This window comes from Nerophis lumbriciformis, linkage group LG17 (assembly GCF_033978685.3).
Source record: "Nerophis lumbriciformis linkage group LG17, RoL_Nlum_v2.1, whole genome shotgun sequence".
NCBI classification, from domain to species: Eukaryota; Metazoa; Chordata; class Actinopteri; order Syngnathiformes; family Syngnathidae; genus Nerophis; species Nerophis lumbriciformis.
In genome coordinates, this window is record NC_084564.2 from 38,206,862 (window position 1) to 38,227,120 (window position 20,259).

General features: G+C 39.6%; 1 protein-coding gene across 4 annotated transcripts in view; it reads left to right on the forward strand.

Annotated features, from left to right (window-relative positions):
- Positions 1 to 604: 604 nt before the first annotated feature.
- cadm1b (cell adhesion molecule 1b) overlaps positions 605 to 20,259 on the forward strand; it is an 802,412-nt gene continuing 782,757 nt past the window's right edge. For 3 of the 4 annotated variants that reach the window (XM_061973183.1, XM_061973185.1, XM_061973186.1), the window contains exon 1: positions 636 to 744. In XM_061973183.1, coding sequence (XP_061829167.1) covers positions 669 to 744 — 76 coding nt within the window. In that variant the 5' untranslated portion in view covers positions 636 to 668. Of the gene's footprint in view, positions 745 to 20,259 lie in introns of all 4 variants that reach the window. The other variant, XM_061973184.1, reaches the window with a different exon arrangement.

The window sequence follows — 20,259 nt, forward strand, 5'->3', positions numbered from 1 at the left end:
TCCCAAATTTCCAGGAAGTTCCCTTTTGAAATGAATGGGACATTTTTCCAAGTTGCACAATTCCCACATTTATCAACCTATATTCAAACCATTCCACCTTCAACATATTCCACCATTCTGGAAATTCAAACTAACCTTTTTTCCAAGTTAAAGTTTTCTTCCCCCTTTTGCCCAAATTCCCAAATTTCCAGGAAGTTCCCTTTTGAAATGAATGGGACATTTTTCCTAGTTGCACAATTCCCACATTTATCAACCTATTCAAACCATTCCAACATCAACACATTCCACTCATCCTGGACATTCAAACTATCACTTTCCCAAGTTCAAAACCAAATTCCAGTTTTCCTGGAAATTCAAACTCTTCAGCATTCAAACTATTCTTACATTCATACTACATTCTGTCAGCATTTCACTTCAACTTCAGCATTGGAGCATTCACACAATGACTTGCATGATTGTGTGTGTTTATCACCATTATATTTAATGCAGAGCTACATCATTCAGGGATGCTTGAGGATAGCAGATTATTTGATCCCTCCTCCTTCCTCCTCCCCTCTCTCTCTCTTTCTCTCTCTCCCTCCCTCTCTCTCTCTCCTCCCGGGTGCACACTTCCACCCATGGCCGACTGTAGGTGATCCAGCTCCGCCAGTCTCCAGCAGGTGTCCACCATGGCGAGCACGGCAAGCGGATCTCTGGCGCTCTCTCTCTCCCTCGTCGTCATTTCGATGGCTTTTCTCCTGAAAGGTAAGTTTGCTGCACGCTATTCTAATGTTGTGCGTTTGAGCGGTTGTGCGCGCGCAAGTTGTTTGCACCAGAGTCCCCTCGCATTTCAGCGGCAATCTCCTTCGCTCCCGCGCACGCGGGGACGCGAGTGCGCAACTGAGCGGCCGCACGTGTCACGCGCAATGACGCACTCGGGCCGTCAATTCGGCGCCGGTCTCAAGCGTGTCCGTTGTGGTTGAATCGGTGTTAGGCGTTTATGTACATGCATAAATCCACATCAAGAAAGTACCGCACAATTGCACAGGCAGCAATAAAGTAGCGCTGCATTACGTCAAGTGAACGTCCTGCAAAATGCAGCAATGCACGAGGTTCAAACTTGCAGGGTTAACATATTAGCATGACTGCGAATGTGTTTTGGAGCAAAGAAAAACAACTAAAGCACAAACACACGCAATGCAGCTCTCATATCCTCTTTGAGGGTGTGTGTGTGTGTGTACATCTGACATGTCTGTGCATGAATCAGTAAATCAGTGTGCACTCTCAATTCTTGATCATTTCCCAGCAAAGACCTCAGTGTCAGTCAACGTGTGTGTATGAGTGTGTGTGTGTTCTTGTATTTCTACCCTTCTTGAGACATCAACAAGGCAACTTACCTTCCATATTAGGACCGGTGAACAAGTTAGGACATAAATCATGGTCCCAATAAGAAAAACCATTGCATCTAATAGAGAGCCAAATACTAGAGTCCGTGAACATGGCTCCAAAATCAGGATTTTTTTCTTGATTTAATGTGCGTACAAAAGTAAACATTGACAGGTGCAAAGGGAGCAATATATAAATGATAAATGATAAATGGGTTGTACTTGTATAGCGCTTTTCTACCTTCAAGGTACTCAAAGCGCTTTGACACTACTTCCACATTTACCCATTCACACACACATTCACACACTGATGGAGGGAGCTGCCATGCAAGGCGCTAACCAGCACCCATCAGGAGCAAGGGTGAAGTGTCTTGCTCAGGACACAACGGACATGACGAGGTTGGTACTAGGTGGGGATTGAACCAGGGACCCTTGGGTTGCGCACGGCCACTCTACCACTGCGCCACGCCGTCCCGATGTGATAGAACAAGACGGCAGCTAAAGAAGGACTTCCCTATTCATCCTCGGAAAAAGCCCGCCAGGTGAACAGCATATTTTACGACTTCCGGCGCTGACGTAAGACAACCCGCGTCCCATATGTTACTATAGGATGAACAAATACACTACGGTACTAAGACCAGGGGCGTCACTAGCTTTTAAGGACAGGGGAGGGCTTAGCCCCCAGGAGATGCACAGGATGCGAGCGAACGTACACAAGCACACAACTTCACAAACGGCTAACAAAGACTTAGAAATTATTCATTGTTATTATTATTATTCTTTAAAAATGCACGGGACAAAATGAAATGCTCCCCGAAACGATGGCTTTTAACCATTTTTTTTCTTTTTCTTTTCATGTATTTATTCATTTTACATTTTATATTAAATGTCTTGGTTTTTCCTACCTCTGAAAATCCTATGAAATGTTTAACAAACCATCCTATAATAATACAACAGCTATTAATGTAATAATACAATAAAACAAATATATTTAATGATGTTTTTGTCATTATTTTAACAATAGGCTAATGTATATTACTTTATATAGATTCTACAAGAAACACAAAACTTAAAAACTAAATTATTTACAATTGCACACACAAGGTTTCGTACAGCTTCACTCATTGTAAAGGAAGATAATGTGCTTCGTACACCTGCAGGACCGCAAGCAAGGTCGCAGAGAATATGCGGACTGGAATTTGAGTGATGTGAGCATTTTCTATATGAACAAGTGGAATGGCTTGGATGCCGACGCACTAAAGGGGCTCTCTACCTTACGCTATGAAGTGAGGGGAAACTGAGTGAATAATAACAGGTTATATGATTATTTATTTAAACTCATATTCGGGCCACTTTATAATGAATATGTCGGCATGTATTTGTAAGAAAAAAAAAAATATATATATATATATAACACCAAATTATTTAGGGGGGCTTAAGAATATTTTAGGGGAGAGCCCTAAAATAGGCCTAACAACGCCAATGACTAAGACTATAGTGGCCATTAACAGTTAGCTTCTACAGCTGGGTTGCCCAAAGTGCGACATAGGGGCCATCTGTGGTCCGTGACTCCTTTTTGTCATTGGCTTTTAAGCACATTACAAAAAAACCCGAAAAATAGAGATCTCATTTGCACCCCTGGTGGTGGAATCTATCAACATTAGGGTGGTCCCAAAAAGGAGGGATTTTTCAAATTGACTGTGTCTGATTGGCAACACCAAATTGGCCCTAGTGTGTGAATGTTGTCTGTCTGTGTTGGCCCTGCGATGAGGTGGCGACTTGTCCAGGGTGTACCCTGCCTTCCGCCCGAATGCAGCTGAGATAGGCTCCAGCACCCCTCGCAACCCCAAAAGGGACAAGCGGTAGAAAACGGATGGATGGTTTTAAAAATGCTCCCCCTCTGGTCAACATATGAAATAACAAGTGTGTTGTAAAAATTTGAAGTGCTCCCCCTCTGGTCAACATATGAAATAACAAGTGTGTGTAAGAAATTGACAAGCGCCCCCTTTGGTCAAAATTTGTGGGAAAAAAATGTATACAGAGACATACTGTAATAACTTGAAGTAAATAGTGAAGATTAAAAAACAGTTACAAACAAACAATTCAAAAATTCAAAAAATAACTAAAAGCTTACCTTTTTTATATTTACAATGTATGCATTTTCCGGGGGTCTCAAGAAGGCAGCAAATACACGAGTGTGTGTGTGTGTGTGTGTGTGTTATCTCCCTCCTGCTGACATTACTGACACATGTGTAACAGTTCAAATGTCAGCATGCTGCAGGGTTCAGTCCCTCACAGCTTGGTGTGTGTTGTTGTTGTTATTGTCACTTCTTGCCTTGTGCACATAAATAGATAGACAAAATGACCAGCAACACTTATTATATGCAATGTTGATGAATTTTGCACTTCTGGGGTCGTCACTGGCTGCAGGGGTGCTGGGAAAAGTCAACGGGTCCTCAGGAAAGGTATAGGGAAACGAAACGTATGCACCCGCTGATCGCAATATTAGGTCCGCGTCTACTGTGTGTACCACACAACACGTTCTCACAATGTGTGTATGGCGTGTACTGCTGAGTCCACATCTTGGTTCTAATATTTTTGACTTTTGTGATTTGATCTAACGCGCCACTTCCATTGCAAGGGGGTCAGCAACCCGCGGCTCTTTAGCGCCGCCCTAGTGGCTCCCTGTACCTCTTTCAGAGATGTGTGAAAATGGAAAAAGATAAAGAAAATATATTTTTTGTTTGAATATATTTTCTGTAGGTGAACAAACATGACACAAGTATTCCTAATTGTTAGAAATCCCACTGCTTATGTTATACATGCTTCACTGATGAGAGTATTAGGCTACTAATTTCAGCGATCCTTGAACTCATCGTAGTTTGTTTACATGTACAACTTTCTCCGATGCTGCCACAGAAAGACGTGTTTGATGCCACTCCTCTGTCTCATTTTGTCCACCAAATGCTTTATGCTTTACGTGAATGCAGCAAGGTGAGCTTTGTTGATGTTATTGATTTGCTGGAGTGCTTATCAGGCATATTTGGTCAATGCATGACTGGAAAGTAATCGATGCTAAAATGATATTTAGGCTAGCTGTATGTACATATTGTATCATTACGCCTTGTTTGTCGGTATATTTGAGCTCATTTAATTTCCTTTATTAGTACCGTATTTTTCGGACTATAAGTTGCAGTTTTTTTTCATGGTTTGGCCGGGGGTGCGACTTATACTCAGGAGCGACTTATGTGTGAAATGATGAACACATTACCGTAAAATATCAAATAATATTATTTAGCTCATTCAGGTAAGAGACTAGACCAGGGGTGCTCATTACGCCGATCGCGAGCTACCGGTCGACCTCGGAGGGTGTGTCAGTCGATCACCAGCCAGGCATTAAAAAAATAGTCCTAAACATGAGCGATCATAAATCTTCACTATGACGTCACTTTCGTCACTTGATTGACATTCACGGCACCCGAGGGTCTTCTGAGATGACGCTGGCTGCTGCCAGCTCATTAAAATTACCGACTGGAAGGCGAGAAACACTTTATTTCAACAGACTCTGGCGCCGTACCTGTCGTCAAAACTCCAAAGACCGACTGCACAGTTGCACAATATTAGCTCTGCTTCATCCTGCCTGTGCTACCGAAATAAGAGTCTCAGAAAGCTGGCGTGCACAAGCTAGCAAGCTACGGAGTTTGCCGACAATGTATTTCTTGTAAAGTGTATACAAAGGAGTATGGAAGCTGGACAAATAAGATGCCAAAAACCAACCACTTTCATGTGGTATTGGACAGAAAGGAGGACTTTTTTTCTCCTCCATTCGAAAATGCGGACCTTATCACCACCACTACATAATCAATGCAAGTCATCAGAATCAGGTAATACACCAACTTATATTCTTGTCTTCATGAAAGAAAGGAATCTATATGTGTTAAACATGCTTGTATTATCTTTAAACACCTTTAAGTTATTAACAATATTAACTATATGTGTTAAACATGCTTGTATTATCTTTAAACACCTTTAAGTTGTTAACAATATTAACTATATGTATTAAACATTCTTTCTTGTATTATCATTGAACACCTTTAATTTTTTAACAATATTAACTATGTGTTAAACATGCTTGTATTATCATTAAACACCTTTAACTTGTTAACAATATTAACTATATGTATTAAACATGCTTGTATTATCATTAAACACCTTTAATTTTTTAACAATATTAACTATAAGTGTTAAACATGTTGCATTATCTTTAAACACCTTTTACTTGTTAACAATATTAACTATATGTATTAAACATACTTGTATTATCATTAAACACCTTTAATTTTTTAACAATATTAACTATATGTGTTAAACATGCTTGCATTATCATTAAACACCTTTAACTTGTTAACAAAAACATATATTTCATAAATAAGTAAATGTAAATTATATATATGAATGAGGTAGATCCCCACGACTTGATCAATTGAAAAGTAGCTCGCCTGCAGAAAAAGTGTGAGCACCCCTGGACTAGACGTATAAGATTTCATGGGATTTAGCGATTAGGAGTGACAGATTGTTTGGTAAACGTACAGCATGTTCTATATGTTATAGTTATTTGAATGACTCTTACCATAATATGTTACGTTAACATACCAGTTGGTTATTTATGCCTCATATAACGTACACTTATTCAGCCTGTTGTTCACTATTCTTTATTTATTTTAAATTGCTTTTCAAATGTCTATTCTTGGTGTTGGCTTTTATCAAATACATTTCCCCAAAAAATGCGACTTATACTCCAGTGCGACTTATATATGTTTTTTTCCTTCTTTATTATGCATTTTCGGCCGGTGCGACTTATACTCCGGAGCGACGTATACTCCGAAAAATACGGTATTTCTATTTAAAAAATGGTTTGAATGTTTGATAATATATTTTTGCATAATTAGACCATACCTGCCAACCCTCCCGGATTTTCCGGGAGACTCCCGAAATTCAGCGCCTCTCCCGAAAACCTCCCGGGACAAATTTTCTCCCGAAATTCTCCCGAAATTCAGGCGGAGCTGGAGGCCACGCCCCCTCCAGCTCCATGCGGACCTGAGTCCGCTTTCCCACAATATAAAGAACGTCTACAGTAAAGCAGTCCGTCTGCCGTAAACAGTAATGTTGTGACACTCTTAAACAGGACAATACTGCCATCTAGTGCATTTGATGAAAGCACTTTTGTGCGTGCCACACAGCAATGCATCATCAGAGAGGGTGTTCAGCATGGTTAGAAAGATAGTGACAGAGAATAGAACAAGGATGGACAATTCAACCCTTAACTCAACAATGAGTAGATGAGTGTTATGTGTGTGTATATGTGTAAATAAATGAACACTGAAATTCAAGTGTTTCTTATATATATATATATATATATATATATATATATATATATATATATATAGCTAGAATTCACTGAAAGTCAATTATTGACCCTGGATCTCAGGAAACAGAGTGGACCGACACCAGCAGATGACATGACACCCCAAACCATCACCCAACCATGCAAATTTTGCATTTTTTTTGGAAATCGAGGTCCCAGAGTCTGGAGGAAGACAGGAGAGGCACAGGATCCACGTTGCCTGAAGTCTAGTGTAAAGTTTCCACCATCAGTGATGGTTTGGGGTGCCATGTCATCTGCTGGTGTCGGTCCACTCTGTTTCCTGAGATCCAGGGTCAACGCAGCCGTCTACCAGCAAGTTTTAGAGCACTTCATGCTTCCTGCTGCTGACCTGCTCTATGGAGATGGAGATTTCAAGTTCCAACAGGACTTGGCGCCTGCACACAGCGCAAAATCTACCCGTGCCTGGTTTACGGACCATGGTATTTCTGTTCTAAATTGGCCCGCCAACTCCCCTGACCTTAGCCCCATAGAAAATTTGTGGGGTATTGTGAAAAGGAAGATGCAGAATGCCAGACCCAAAAACGCAGAAGAGTTGAAGGCCACTATCAGAGCAACCTGGGCTCTCATAACACCTGAGCAGTGCCAGAAACTCATCGACTCCATGCCACGCCGCATTAACGCAGTAATTGAGGCAAAAGGAGCTCCAACCAAGTATTGAGTATTGTACATGCTCATATTTTTCATTTTCATACTTTTCAGTTAGCCAACATTTCTAAAAATCCCTTTTTTGTATTAGCCTTAAGTAATATTCTAATTTTGTGACACACGGAATTTTGGATTTTCATTTGTTGCCACTTCAAATCATCAAAATTAAATGAAATAAACATTTGAATGCATCAGTCTGTGTGCAATGAATAAATATAATGTACAAGTTACACCTTTTGAATGCAATTACCGAAATAAATCAAGTTTTTCAAAATATTCTAATTTACTGGCTTTTACCTGTATATGAAATACTTGACTTGGTGAATTCTAGCTGTAAATATATTCCTCCCCTCTTAACCACGCCCCCAACCACGCCCCCCGCACCCACCCCCCACCCCTCACCTCCCGAAATTGGAGGTCTCAAGGTTGGCAAGTATGAATTAGACAATATTTAAGTTTGCGATTACATGGAGTACTTTTTTTTTTTCTCCCAAATTAGAAAGAATACATTTAGTAAGAAAAGTTACTGTACTTTATTGATACATATTATTTCCAGGTTTTCAAGGGCCAAATAAAATGAAGTGGCGGGCCACAGAATCCTTGAGTTTGACACCTGTGAGATAATGAAATACATTTGCAGGTGCACCTAACGAAGTGTCCTGCAATCGTTTCCCCGGCTGCTCACTACTCAAGTCTTATATTTATTTCACAAGTGCTGATTGCATTATGGAGGCTGTGTTGAATTGGAACATTGTCTCGCACCCCACCCCCACAATAATGCAATTAACCTCATAGACAAATAGAATAATGCATTGTGTACGCTCGTTTGCGGCATGGGAGAGATGATGGTGTCTTTTTGGTTGAGTGTACTGCATTGTTTGGTGCTAATCCAATATAAACTGATTGGACGTGTATTTAAGGGTAAACAACCAGCTTTCCCAACCTGCTGGATTATCGCAGCGGCATATTGTAAAGAGCGCTTAACTCGAGATTATTGCAATCATGTTGATATCATCTGGGGAAATATTGTTGCCGCGTCGACTGAACATCCTGTTACAACATGCCAAAACGTTGCATACGAACAAAGGACCCGCCCGCCGCTGTTTATCTCCTCACGTCACCCGCCCCGGGGGGCCCCCGGCCCCGCCGTAGCATATTAGACGTGGGCCTATGTGAGAAAGGTTGCCCACTTATTGCAGGTTTGAAGCCATTCGTCAGGGCTGAGCAATGGTGAAGTGGATCAATGCGAGCTGTCAGGGAGCCTGCGGGCGCTGCGAGAGGACGGCGTGGAAGAGAAACAAAAGGAAACATACAGTTGTTACGGCGAGGGCCCTCACCTGGCAGCAGTTTGCCAGCGTGAGTTATTGGAGATGTCCGAGCTTTGAGATCTGCTAGCTTCTCCCTCAATAGATGTTTGTCTCTCGCTGTTATACAGAATGTTCTTTTGCCTCCATTTTATTCCCTCGGTGGTCATACCAGTGTTGGGATATCGCTGTCAGTATATTTGGGCTATGCTGTATAAGATGACGGTGCTGGGGCCCTCAGAACCTATTAGGGCATGTTAATAGTTGATAACTGATCCTCTTCAAACCGTCTCTTAACAGCAAACATATTGATTTCAAATTGTTGATCTGAGAAGGCTGAGGTAGCAGAGGTCAAAGGTTAAATATGTGCAATGTTTATGTCACCTCTGAGTTGTCTATTTCGAAATGTTCAAAGCAAAGTGGTAATTTTAAGGATGGGGTCAAAGTAGGCTTGTGCGATATATAGACTACCGTACTTTTCAGACTATAAGGCGCAACTAAAATCATTTAATTTTCTCAAAACTCAACAGTGCGCTTTATAACCCGGTGCGCCTAATGTACGGAATAAATTTGGTTGTGCTTACCGACCTCAAAAGTATTTTCTTTGGTACATGGTGAAATGATAAGTGGGGGCCCAGATCTGGGACCACTCATCTGTGCGTCAGTTGATGACGTCTCTGCGCTGCTGACTTGATCATCTTGTTGGATCAAGATGATCCCCTGATAGCCCCACTATGGACTGGACTCTCACACTATTATGTTAGATCCATTATGGACTGGACTCTCACACTATTATGTTAGATCCACTATGGACTGGACTCTCACACTATTATGTTAGATCCACTATGGACTGGACTCTCACACTATTACGTTAGATCCACTATGGACTGGACTCTCACACTATTATGTTAGATCCACTATGGACTGGACTCTCACACTATTATGTTAGATCCACTATGGACTGGACTCTCACACTATTATGTTAGATCCACTATGGACTGGACTCACACTATTATGTTAGATCCACTATGGACTGGACTCTCACACTGTTATGTTAGATCCACTATGGACTGGACTCTCACACTATTATGTTAGATCCACTATGGACTGGACTCTCACACTATTATGTTAGATCCACTATGGACTGGACTCTCACAATATTATGTTTGATCCACTATGGACTGGACTCTCACACTATTATGTTAGATCCACTATGGACTGGACTCTCACACTATTATGTGTGATCCACTATGGACTGGACTCTCACACTATTATGTTAGATTCACTATGGACTGGACTCTCACACTATTATGTTAGATCCACTATGGACTGGACTCTCACACTAGTAACTAGATCCACTATGGACTGGACTCTCACACTATTATGTTAGACCCACTATGGACTGGACTCTCACACTATTAACTAGATCCACTATGGACTGGACTATCACACTATTAACTAGATCCACTATGGACTGGACTCTCACACTATTAACTAGATCCACTATGGACTGGACTATCACACTATTAACTAGACCCACTATGGACTGGACTCTCTCACTATTAACTAGATCCACTCAACGTCCATTGCAACGGTCACACAAGGGGGTGGGGGGAGGTCCCCACATCTGCGGTCCCCTCCAAGGTTTCTCATTGGAGCCCATTAGGTTGAATTTTGCGCTGATGTCGGATCTGAGCCGAGGATGTCATTGTGGCTTGTGCAGCCCTTTGAGACACTCGTGATTTAGGGCTATATAAATGAACTTTGATTGATTGATTGAGGTGTGACCAGTATATGGCAGTCACACATAAGAGATACCTGTAGACTGCAATATGACTCAAGTAAACAACATACAAATGTTATGTTCCATTGAGATTATAGAACATTACACACGGTGCTCAAAAATCAATCAAAATGTTTTAGTAGGACTTTGGTAAGCTATGAAGCCACACCGCTTGATGGATTGTACTGTGCTTCAACATAGGAGTATTATTATGGTGTGTGTATAAGGTAAGACATTATCTGGCGTTTTGTTTCGCAATATTATGCAAAAGCAACTTTTCTTATCTTCTGGTACGTGCTGATCTGCATAAGTCCTGAAAATGTGCGCACATCCGCCTTTGTAGTCCGTGTTGACACCGTAGTCGATAAGCTTCTTCTTTTTCTCTATCTTCTTATGTGACATTCATCCTCTGCTGTTGCCATTTCTAATATAAAGTAGTGTAAAGTTCTTACTTATATCTGTCAGTAAACTCGCCATGAAAGCACTAAAACATACCAGTGTAGTGAGTTTACATTATTCACCCAAGGAACTTTAGTTATTAGAGAGTTCCGGTCAGGCGGTTTTATTGAGCCACGGATGAGGAGATGCTGCTCCGTTATTGATTGAAGTAAAGTCTGAATGTCATTTAAACAGTTAGCTCCATCTTTGGACACTTCTTCCACTCCCGTCCTTGCACGCTACACCGCTACAACAAAGATGACGGGGAGAAGACGCTGTCGAAGGTGAGCCACGTAAATAAGACCGCCCACAAAAGGCGACTGTCAGAAAGCGGCTTGAAGATGATGTGTAAAACATCATCTATGCAACATTTTGACCAAAGAACCACCATCACATGTTATGTAGACCACAAGGAAGTCTTTTACATTAAGAAAAAAAAAAAAAGATCCCTTTAATGCGCCTTATAATCCGGTGGGCCTTTTTGTAGGAAAATAGACCTGACTAGACCCGCTCATCGGCAGTGCGCTTTATAATCCGGTGCGCCCTATGGTCCGTAAAATACGGTATACAAATCAGTGTTTCTTAACCATAGGGCTTGGGCCCGTTTTTGGGCCGCGAGCGCCCCATAGAGTGCTGCCGAAAAAAAACTAATCTGTGCATCAGTTGATGACGTCTCTGCGCTGCTGACTTGATCATCTTGTTGGATCAAGATGATCCCTTGTTGGCCCCACTATGGACTGGACTCTCACACTATTATGTTAGATCCACTATGGACTGGACTTTCACTATTATGTTAGATCCACTATGGACTGGACTCTCACACTATTATGTTAGATCCACTATGGACTGGACTCTCACACTATTATGTTAGATCCACTATGGACTGGACTTTCACACTATTAACTAGATCCACTATGGACTGGACTCTCACACTATTATGTTAGATCCACTATGGACTGGACTCTCACACTATTATGTTAGATCCACTATGGACTGGACTCACACTATTAACGAGATCCACTATGGACTGGACTATCACACTATTAACTAGATCCACTATGGACTGGTTTCTCACACTATTAACTCGATCCACTCAACGTCCATTGCAACGGTCGCACAAGGTTTCTCATTGTAGCCCATTGGGTTGAGTTTTTCCTTGCGCTGATGTCGGATCTGAGCCCTATGGTCCGTAAAATACCGTATACAAATCAGTGTTTCTTAACCATAGGGCCTGGGCCCGCTTTTGGAGTGCTGCCGAAAAAAAACCTGTTCCTCAGCTGTGATGCATATGGGCTGCAGCGATACTCAGTTGTAATACACCTTTTCACCACTTGTGGCAGTAATGACAATCTCAAACAGAATAAGTCATAAGGAAGTTTCTTAAGCGCAAAAAATTATGACTAAAGTGGTGAAGCTGAAATTTGATTTGCACTTTTATCGACAGTTTACTTAAGAACCATATGCAAACTATTAGTATTGTTTTGATTAAATGAGTTTGAATTAATTTATATTATGTCATCAGTTTTAATGATTCCTTTTTTGCTGCATATTTGATAGTATAGTATTTTCCATATTAATAAAATATCGATATTTGTAATTAACACATGGTTTCATGTATTTTGGCAAGCTTTATCCTGTTTAACTGCAAGTAGGTTAGATATACAGTGATTACAGAATATGATTCAAATCACAGGTAAGATTACCAATTCAGAGGTAGTATTTGAGTGGGCCCTGGGCCCCTCTGTAGTGGAAAAGTTAGGCCCCGGGGTCAAAAAGGTTAAGAACCCCTGATATTTAAATGATATACCATAGAGCTTTTCACACAATCGTCATATCGTGATAATGCATGTTGACACAGTGTCCTGCAAATCTGACAGCGATGAGCAAACAAAGGCAATGTAGCATCCACGCTAGTGTGCTAGCGGCTAATTTTCCTCTACAGTGCAGTTTCTAAATCACTACTCCTCGCCTCAGTAGCGGCAAATAAACTTTCTTCCAAGCATCAATGGAGGACAAGAGGACACAAAATACCTTAACATGCTTCACTTCACATACAAAAAAGCATAGCTAAGCTAGAGCTTGTTAATGTAAATAAGGTCAGGGGAATCGATACAAATATCGACAGTGATGATACCGGGTATAGTATCAGTATATGGTCGATGCTGCAGTGATTAGATTGATATTTTATATTACAAAATCTTTTTTTTGTCATTTTTGTTATTGTTTACAAACCCAGGAAATAAATGTTAAAAGTAAGTAATTTTGTTTGTTATTTTGCAGTATTGACTTTATACACTTTTTGTATGCAATAAAAGGGAATTAAGAAAATAATTCAAATATTAATTGATATCGTCAGATTACAGTTGTGGTCAAAAGTGGAATAATTAAATGATCCTGAAAACATATGTACATGTAGCCCAGTGGTTCTCAAACCTTTTTCACCAAGTACCACCATAACCCACATTAAAATACAGTAGCGTAGTACGCTTAAGTATTTATTAAAAAGAAGGCAGACGTTTTATTTAAGTATATTTGATATTTTGGCCACTGTAACATTACACACAGTTTGAGCAGTAACACTGTTTGAATATGGGGAATTAAAACACTGTACTTTAATGAAGTTATTAGCGTAGTAATACATTCAACAATTGTATTACGACATGTTAAAAGAGAATAAGCAGATATTTACAGTAAATTAACAAATAAATTAATAATTCATTTTCTACCGCTTGTCCTTAATAATGTTGACAAAATAATAGAAGGATGAATGACACAATATGTTACTGCATACGCCCGCAGCTAAATTAGGAGCCTTTGTTTGTTTACTTACTACTAAAAGACAAGTTGTCTAAAATGTTCACATTTATGGACAAAATTGCAATAAAAAAACATATGTTTAATGTACCATAAGATTTTTTGTTCGAATAAAGCCAATAATGCAATTTTTGTGGTGCCCTTTTATTTAGAAAAGTATCAAAATACATTTTGGTACCGGTACCAAAATATTGGTATTGAGACAACCCTAATACATACATATGTAGTAATACATTCAACAATATTCCATCTGTTTAGCGTACTAATAGGTGGAGCCTGCGTACCACTAGTAGTACACACACCACAGTTTGAAACTCTCTGGTATAGCCAATACTGCCCCTGTAACTACTTGGTATTGGATCGCTACCTACATTTTTATTATCAAAAGTAGAGATGTCCGATAATGGCTTTTTTGCCGATATCCGATATTCCCGATATTGTTCAACTCTATATATTTCATATCAACCGATATATACAGTCATGGAATTAACACATTATTATGCCTAATTTTGTTGTGATGCCCCACTGGATGCATTAAACAATGTAACAAGGTTTTCCAAAATAAATCAACTCCAGTTAAGTCACAAAATGCATTATTTTTTAACATACCTCAAAAGAGCAGCTTGGAATTTGGGACATGCTCTACCTGAGAGAGCATGAGGAAGTTGAGGTTTGGGGGGGTTGCGGGGGGTGTATATTGTAGCGTCCCGGAAGAGTTAGTGCTGCAAGGGCTTCTGGGTATTTGTTCTGTTGTGTTTATGTTGTGTTACGGTGGGGATGTTCTCCCGAAATATGTTTGTCATTCTTGTTTGGTGTGGGTTCACAGTGTGGCGCATATTTGTAACAGTGTTAAAGTTGTTGATACGGCCACCCTCAGTGTGACCTGTTTCGCTGTTGACCAAGTATGCATGGCATTCACTTGTGTGTGTGTGTGTGTGTGTGTGTGTGTGTGTGTGTGTAAAAGACGCATATATTATGTGACTGGACCGGCACGCTGTTTGTATGGAGGAAAAGCGGACGTGACGACAGGTTGTAGAGGACACTAAAGGCAGTGCCTTTAAGGCACGCCCCCGATATTGTTGTCCGGGTGGAAATCGGGAGAAATTCGGGAGAATGGTTGCCCCGGGAGATTTTCGGGAGGAGCACTGACATTCGGGAGTCTCCCGGGAAAATCGGGAAGTTGAAACCGATACCGATAAATTCCGATATTACATTTTAAAGCATTTATCGGATGATAATATCGACAGATCGATATCGGACATCTCAATAAACAACAGAAGAAAAAATGCTTATTACATTTTATCTTAAGTGTACATAGAAAGTAACCAGCTATTAACTATTAAATTAGCAAATACATTGATAGTTTTGAGAAAATAATGCAAATGAAAATTACGCAATTCCAAATCAGAAACCAGTTCTGTTATCATTTGCATGCCAAATAAGCAATACTCTATCTCCTGATTTTAGGCCATATCACCCATCCATAGGTCAAAGGTTATATTTCGGTCAAACAAGGACTATACTACAGTACTTAACACTATCTATTTGGAATAGGATTTTTAGTTATGTTTCTTGAAATGTATCACACAATTAAACTTTGGGACTATCCTGAAAATAAGATGACTTTTGTTTTGAAACAAAAGTTATTTGATGACTCCGCTTCATTGATCAGCATTATCTTCAAACAAGCGCCATAACTCCTCCTCCTTACGAACTTGCTAAACCTTAGACACTTTTTTCCCCCCCAGCGGGTCTCTGTGTCACTGCTGTATTTCTCCAGGTCACTGGTGAGTGATAGGAAGAAAAGCTCTGACTGACATGGGGAGAAGTGGTTCTCTCAATCTCAATACTTTTTTCCCTGAAGACAAAACATCGTATGTCTGTCTTTTATTTTTATCTGCTTGTTTGTTCATTTTTGAGGTGCAACTATTAATTGTTTTAGTAATTGGGTAATTTATCGATTAGTTTAATTTCAATTTAGTTTAATCGGATAAAGCAAACTTTGTAGCCTCAATGCAAAATTTTGGGGAAAATTGTTTAAATAAACAAAGATTTGTAACATTCATCATTCTTTTTACCCAATAAATACACATTTAACACTAAGTATAGTGTTGATTGTGTACCACAGGGATCAATACTGGGACCAAAATTGTTCAATCTTTATATAAATGACATTTGTAAAGTTACAAAAGATTTAAAGTTAGTATTATTTGAGGATGATACAACAGGGTTTTGTTCAGGAGAGAACACACAGAAGCTAATACAAATAACAACAGAAGAAATGAACAAATTAAAAATGGTTTGATAAAAACTTTCAACCTCAGTAAAACTAAAATTATGCTATTCGGTTTGATTGATTGATTGAAACATTTATTAGTATATTGCACAGTACAGTACATATTCCGTACAATTGACCACTAAATGGTAACACCCGAATAAGTTTTTCAACTTGTTTAAGTCGGGGTCCACGTTAATCAATTCACGGTAACAGTAGAAGAGAAAGTCAAACACAAATACAAATAGATGGAATAGAAATTGAAAGAGTAAAGGAAACCACATTTCTAGGTACAATGATTGATGATAAAATGAACTGGAAATCTCATATAAAAAAATATACAAGAAACAGCAAGAAACATGTCAATTATGAATAAAGTTAAATATGTATTGGACCAAAAATCACTCCATATTCTCTACTGCTCACTTGTGTTACATACCTGAGTTATTGTGTAGAAATAACTACAAAAGTACACTTCATTCATTAACCGTGTTACAGAAAAGGTCAGTTAGAATAATACATCATGTTGGATATAGAGAACATACAAACACTTTATTTATTGAATCAAAAATACTGAAATTTGCAAGCAGCTAAAATTTGCACAAAGCAAACTATAACCTGCTACCCAAGAATATACAACAATTATTCTCAACTAGAGATGTCCGATAATGGCTTTTTAGCCGATATACGATATTCCAATATTTTCCAACTCTTAATTACCGATTCCGATATCAACCGATACCGATATATGCAGTCGTGGAATTAACACATTATTATGCCTAATTTTGTTGTGATGCCCCGCTGGATGAATTAAACAATGTAACAAGGTTTTCCAAAATAAATCAACTCAAGTTATGGAAAAAAAATGCCAACATGGCACTGCCATATTTATTATTGAAGTCACAATGTGCATTATTTTTTTTTAACATGCCTCCAAACCGCAGCTTGGAGGTTGGGTTGGGGGTGTAGCGTCCCGGAGGAGTTAGTGCTGCAAGGGGTTCTGGGTATTTGTTGTGTTTATGTTGTGTTCCGGTGCGGATGTTCTCCCGAAATGTGTTTGTCATTCTTGTTTGGTGTGGGTTCACAGTGTGGCGCATATTTGTAACAGTGTTAAAGTTGTTTATACGGCCACCCTCAGTGTGACGTGTATGGCTGTTGACCAAGTATGTATGCATTCACTTGTGTGTGTGAAAAGCCGTAGATATTATGTGATTGGGCCGGCACGCAAAGGCAGTGCCTTTAAGGTTTATTGGCGCTCTGTACTTCTCCCTACGTCCGTGTACACAGCGGCGTTTTAAAAAGTCATACATTTTACTTGCTGAGAAACAATAATCAAAGTATGCTGTTTTTTTCCAATAAAATACTGGAAAGGATAGATATGTAGTTTGTCTCATTATCCGATTATTAATCGATTAATCAAAGTAATAATCGACTTATTAATCGATTATCAAATTAATCATTAGTTGCAGCCCTACACTACACCCAGGAAAACACCAAAAAAGTCAAAATAAGTCATATCGTGATTTGACAGTGGTGACAGACAAGAGCTATATTGATGCATGCTTCGTTATGGTTTAAAGGCCTATTGAAACCCACTACTACCGACCACGCAGTCTGATAGTTTATATATCAATGATGAAATCTTAACATTGCAACACATGCCAATACGGCCGGGTTAGTTTACTAAAGTGAAATTTTAAATTTTGCGCGAAATATCCTGCTGAAAACGTGTCGGTATGATGACGTCAGCGCGTGACGTCACGGATTGTGGAGGACATTTTGGGACAGCATGGTGGCCATCTATTAAGTCGTCTGTTTTCATCGCAAAATTCCACAGTATTCTGGACATCTGTGTTGGTGAATCTTTTGCAATTTGTTCAATGAACAATGGAGACAGCAAAGAAGAAAGCTGTAGGTGGGAAGCGGTGTATTGCGGCCGGCTCCAGCAACAACACAAACACAGCCGGTGTTTCATTGTTTACATTTCGGGAAGATGACAGTCAAGCTTTACCATTGGCCTGTGGAGAACTGGGACAACAGAGACTCTTACATGGAGGACTTTGAGTTGAATACGCAGACACGGTACCGTGTGTACGCATGCAGCTGCGGCTTCCAAACATTTGATCGCTTGCCCGTACGTGTGTGCCGCTATGTGCATGTCACGTACGTAACTTTGGGGACTTTGGGGAAATATATGTGCTGTATGAACTTTGGGGAGGTGAACGGTACTTTGGGCTGTGGGATTGAGTGTGTTGTGCAGGTGTTTGAGTTGTATTGGCGGGTTATATGAACGGCAGTGGGGAGGTGTTTGTTATGCGGGATTAATTTGTGGCATATTAAATATAAGCCTGGTTGTGTTGTGGCTAATAGAGTATATATATGTCTTGTGTTTATTTACTGTTTTAGTCATTCCCAGCTGAATATCAGGTCCCACCCGCCTCTCACAGCATCTTCCCTATCTGAATCGCTCCCACTGCCCTCTAGTCCTTCACTCTCACTTTCCTCATCCACAAATCTTTCATTCTCGCTCAAATTAATGGGGAAATCGTCGCTTTCTTGGTCCGAATCGCTCTCGCTGCTGGTGGCCATGATTGTAAACAATGTGCAGATGTGAGGATCTCCACAACCTGTGATGTCACGCTACTCGTCTGCTACTTCCGGTACAGGCAAGGCTTTTTTATCAGCGACCAAAAGTTGCGAACTTTATCGTCGATGTTTTCTACTAAATCCTTTCAGCAAAAATATGGCAATATCGCCAAATGATGAAGTATGACACATAGAATGGACCTGCTATCCCCGTTTAAATAAGAAAATCGCATTTCCGTAGGCCTTTAAAGTCATATCCAACAATTGCGACAACGACTTTTTACTATCAATATCGACTGCTGAGTTTCATGTTTTTATGTTTTCTGCTGGTGGTGTGCCTCGGGATTTTTTTCAATGAAAAAAATTGTGCCTTGGCCAGAGGTGGGTAGTAACGCGCTACATTTACTCCGTTACATCTACTTGAGTAACTTTTGGGATAAATTGTACTTCTAAGAGTAGTTTTATTGCAACATACTTTTACTTTTACTTGAGTATATTTATAGAATAGTAACGCTATTTTTACTCCGCTACTTTTATCTACATTCAGCTCGCTACTCGCTACTATTTTTTATCGATCTGTTAATGCACGCTTTGTTTGTTTTGGTCTGTCAGACAGACCTTCATAGTGCCTGCGTTTCAACAAATACAGTCACTGGTGACTTTCACTCCGTTCCACCAATCAGATGCAGTCACTGGTGACGTTGGACCAATCAAACAGAGCCAGGCGGTCACATGACCTGACTTAAACAAGTTGAAAAACATTTAGTGGTCAATTGTACGGAATATATACTGTACTGTGCAATCTACTAATAAAAGTTGCAATCAATCAATCAAAAGTGTGAAGGAAAAAATACCCTTTTATTTCAACCGTACATCCCGTCAAAAGCCTAAAGACTGACTGCACAGTTCCTGTCTTCACAATAAAAGTGCCGCTCCATCGCGCCTGCGCTTTCAAAACAAGAGTCTCCGAAAGCCAGCGCAAACAAGCTAGCAAGCTACGGAGTTTGCCGCCAATGTATTTCTTGTAAAGTGTATAAAAACTAATATGGAAAAATAAGATGCCAAAATTCAACCACTTTCATGTGGTATTAGACAGAAAGGAGGAACTTTTTTCTCCTCCATTTGAAAACGTGGACGCTATCATCACCACTGTCTGATTCCAATCAATGCAAGTCATCAGAATCAGGTAATACACCAACTTATATTCTTGTCTTCATGAAAGAAAGGAATCTATTTGTGTTAAACATGCATGTATATTCATTAAAACACCTTTAACATGTAAACAAAAACGGCAAAATAAATAAATATAAATTATATACTGTGTATATATATATATATAAATGTGTGTATATATATATATATATATATATATATATATACATATATATATATATATATGATATGTGTGTGTATGTTACTCAGTACTTGAGTAGTTTTTTCACAACATACTTTTTACTTTTACTCAAGTAAATATTTCTCCTTACTTTTACTTGAGTAATAAATCTCTAAAGTAACAGTACTCTTACTTGAGTACAATTTCTGGCTACTCTACCCACCTCTGGCCTTGGCTCATAAAAGGTTGGAAAAACACTGGTCTAAGGTTC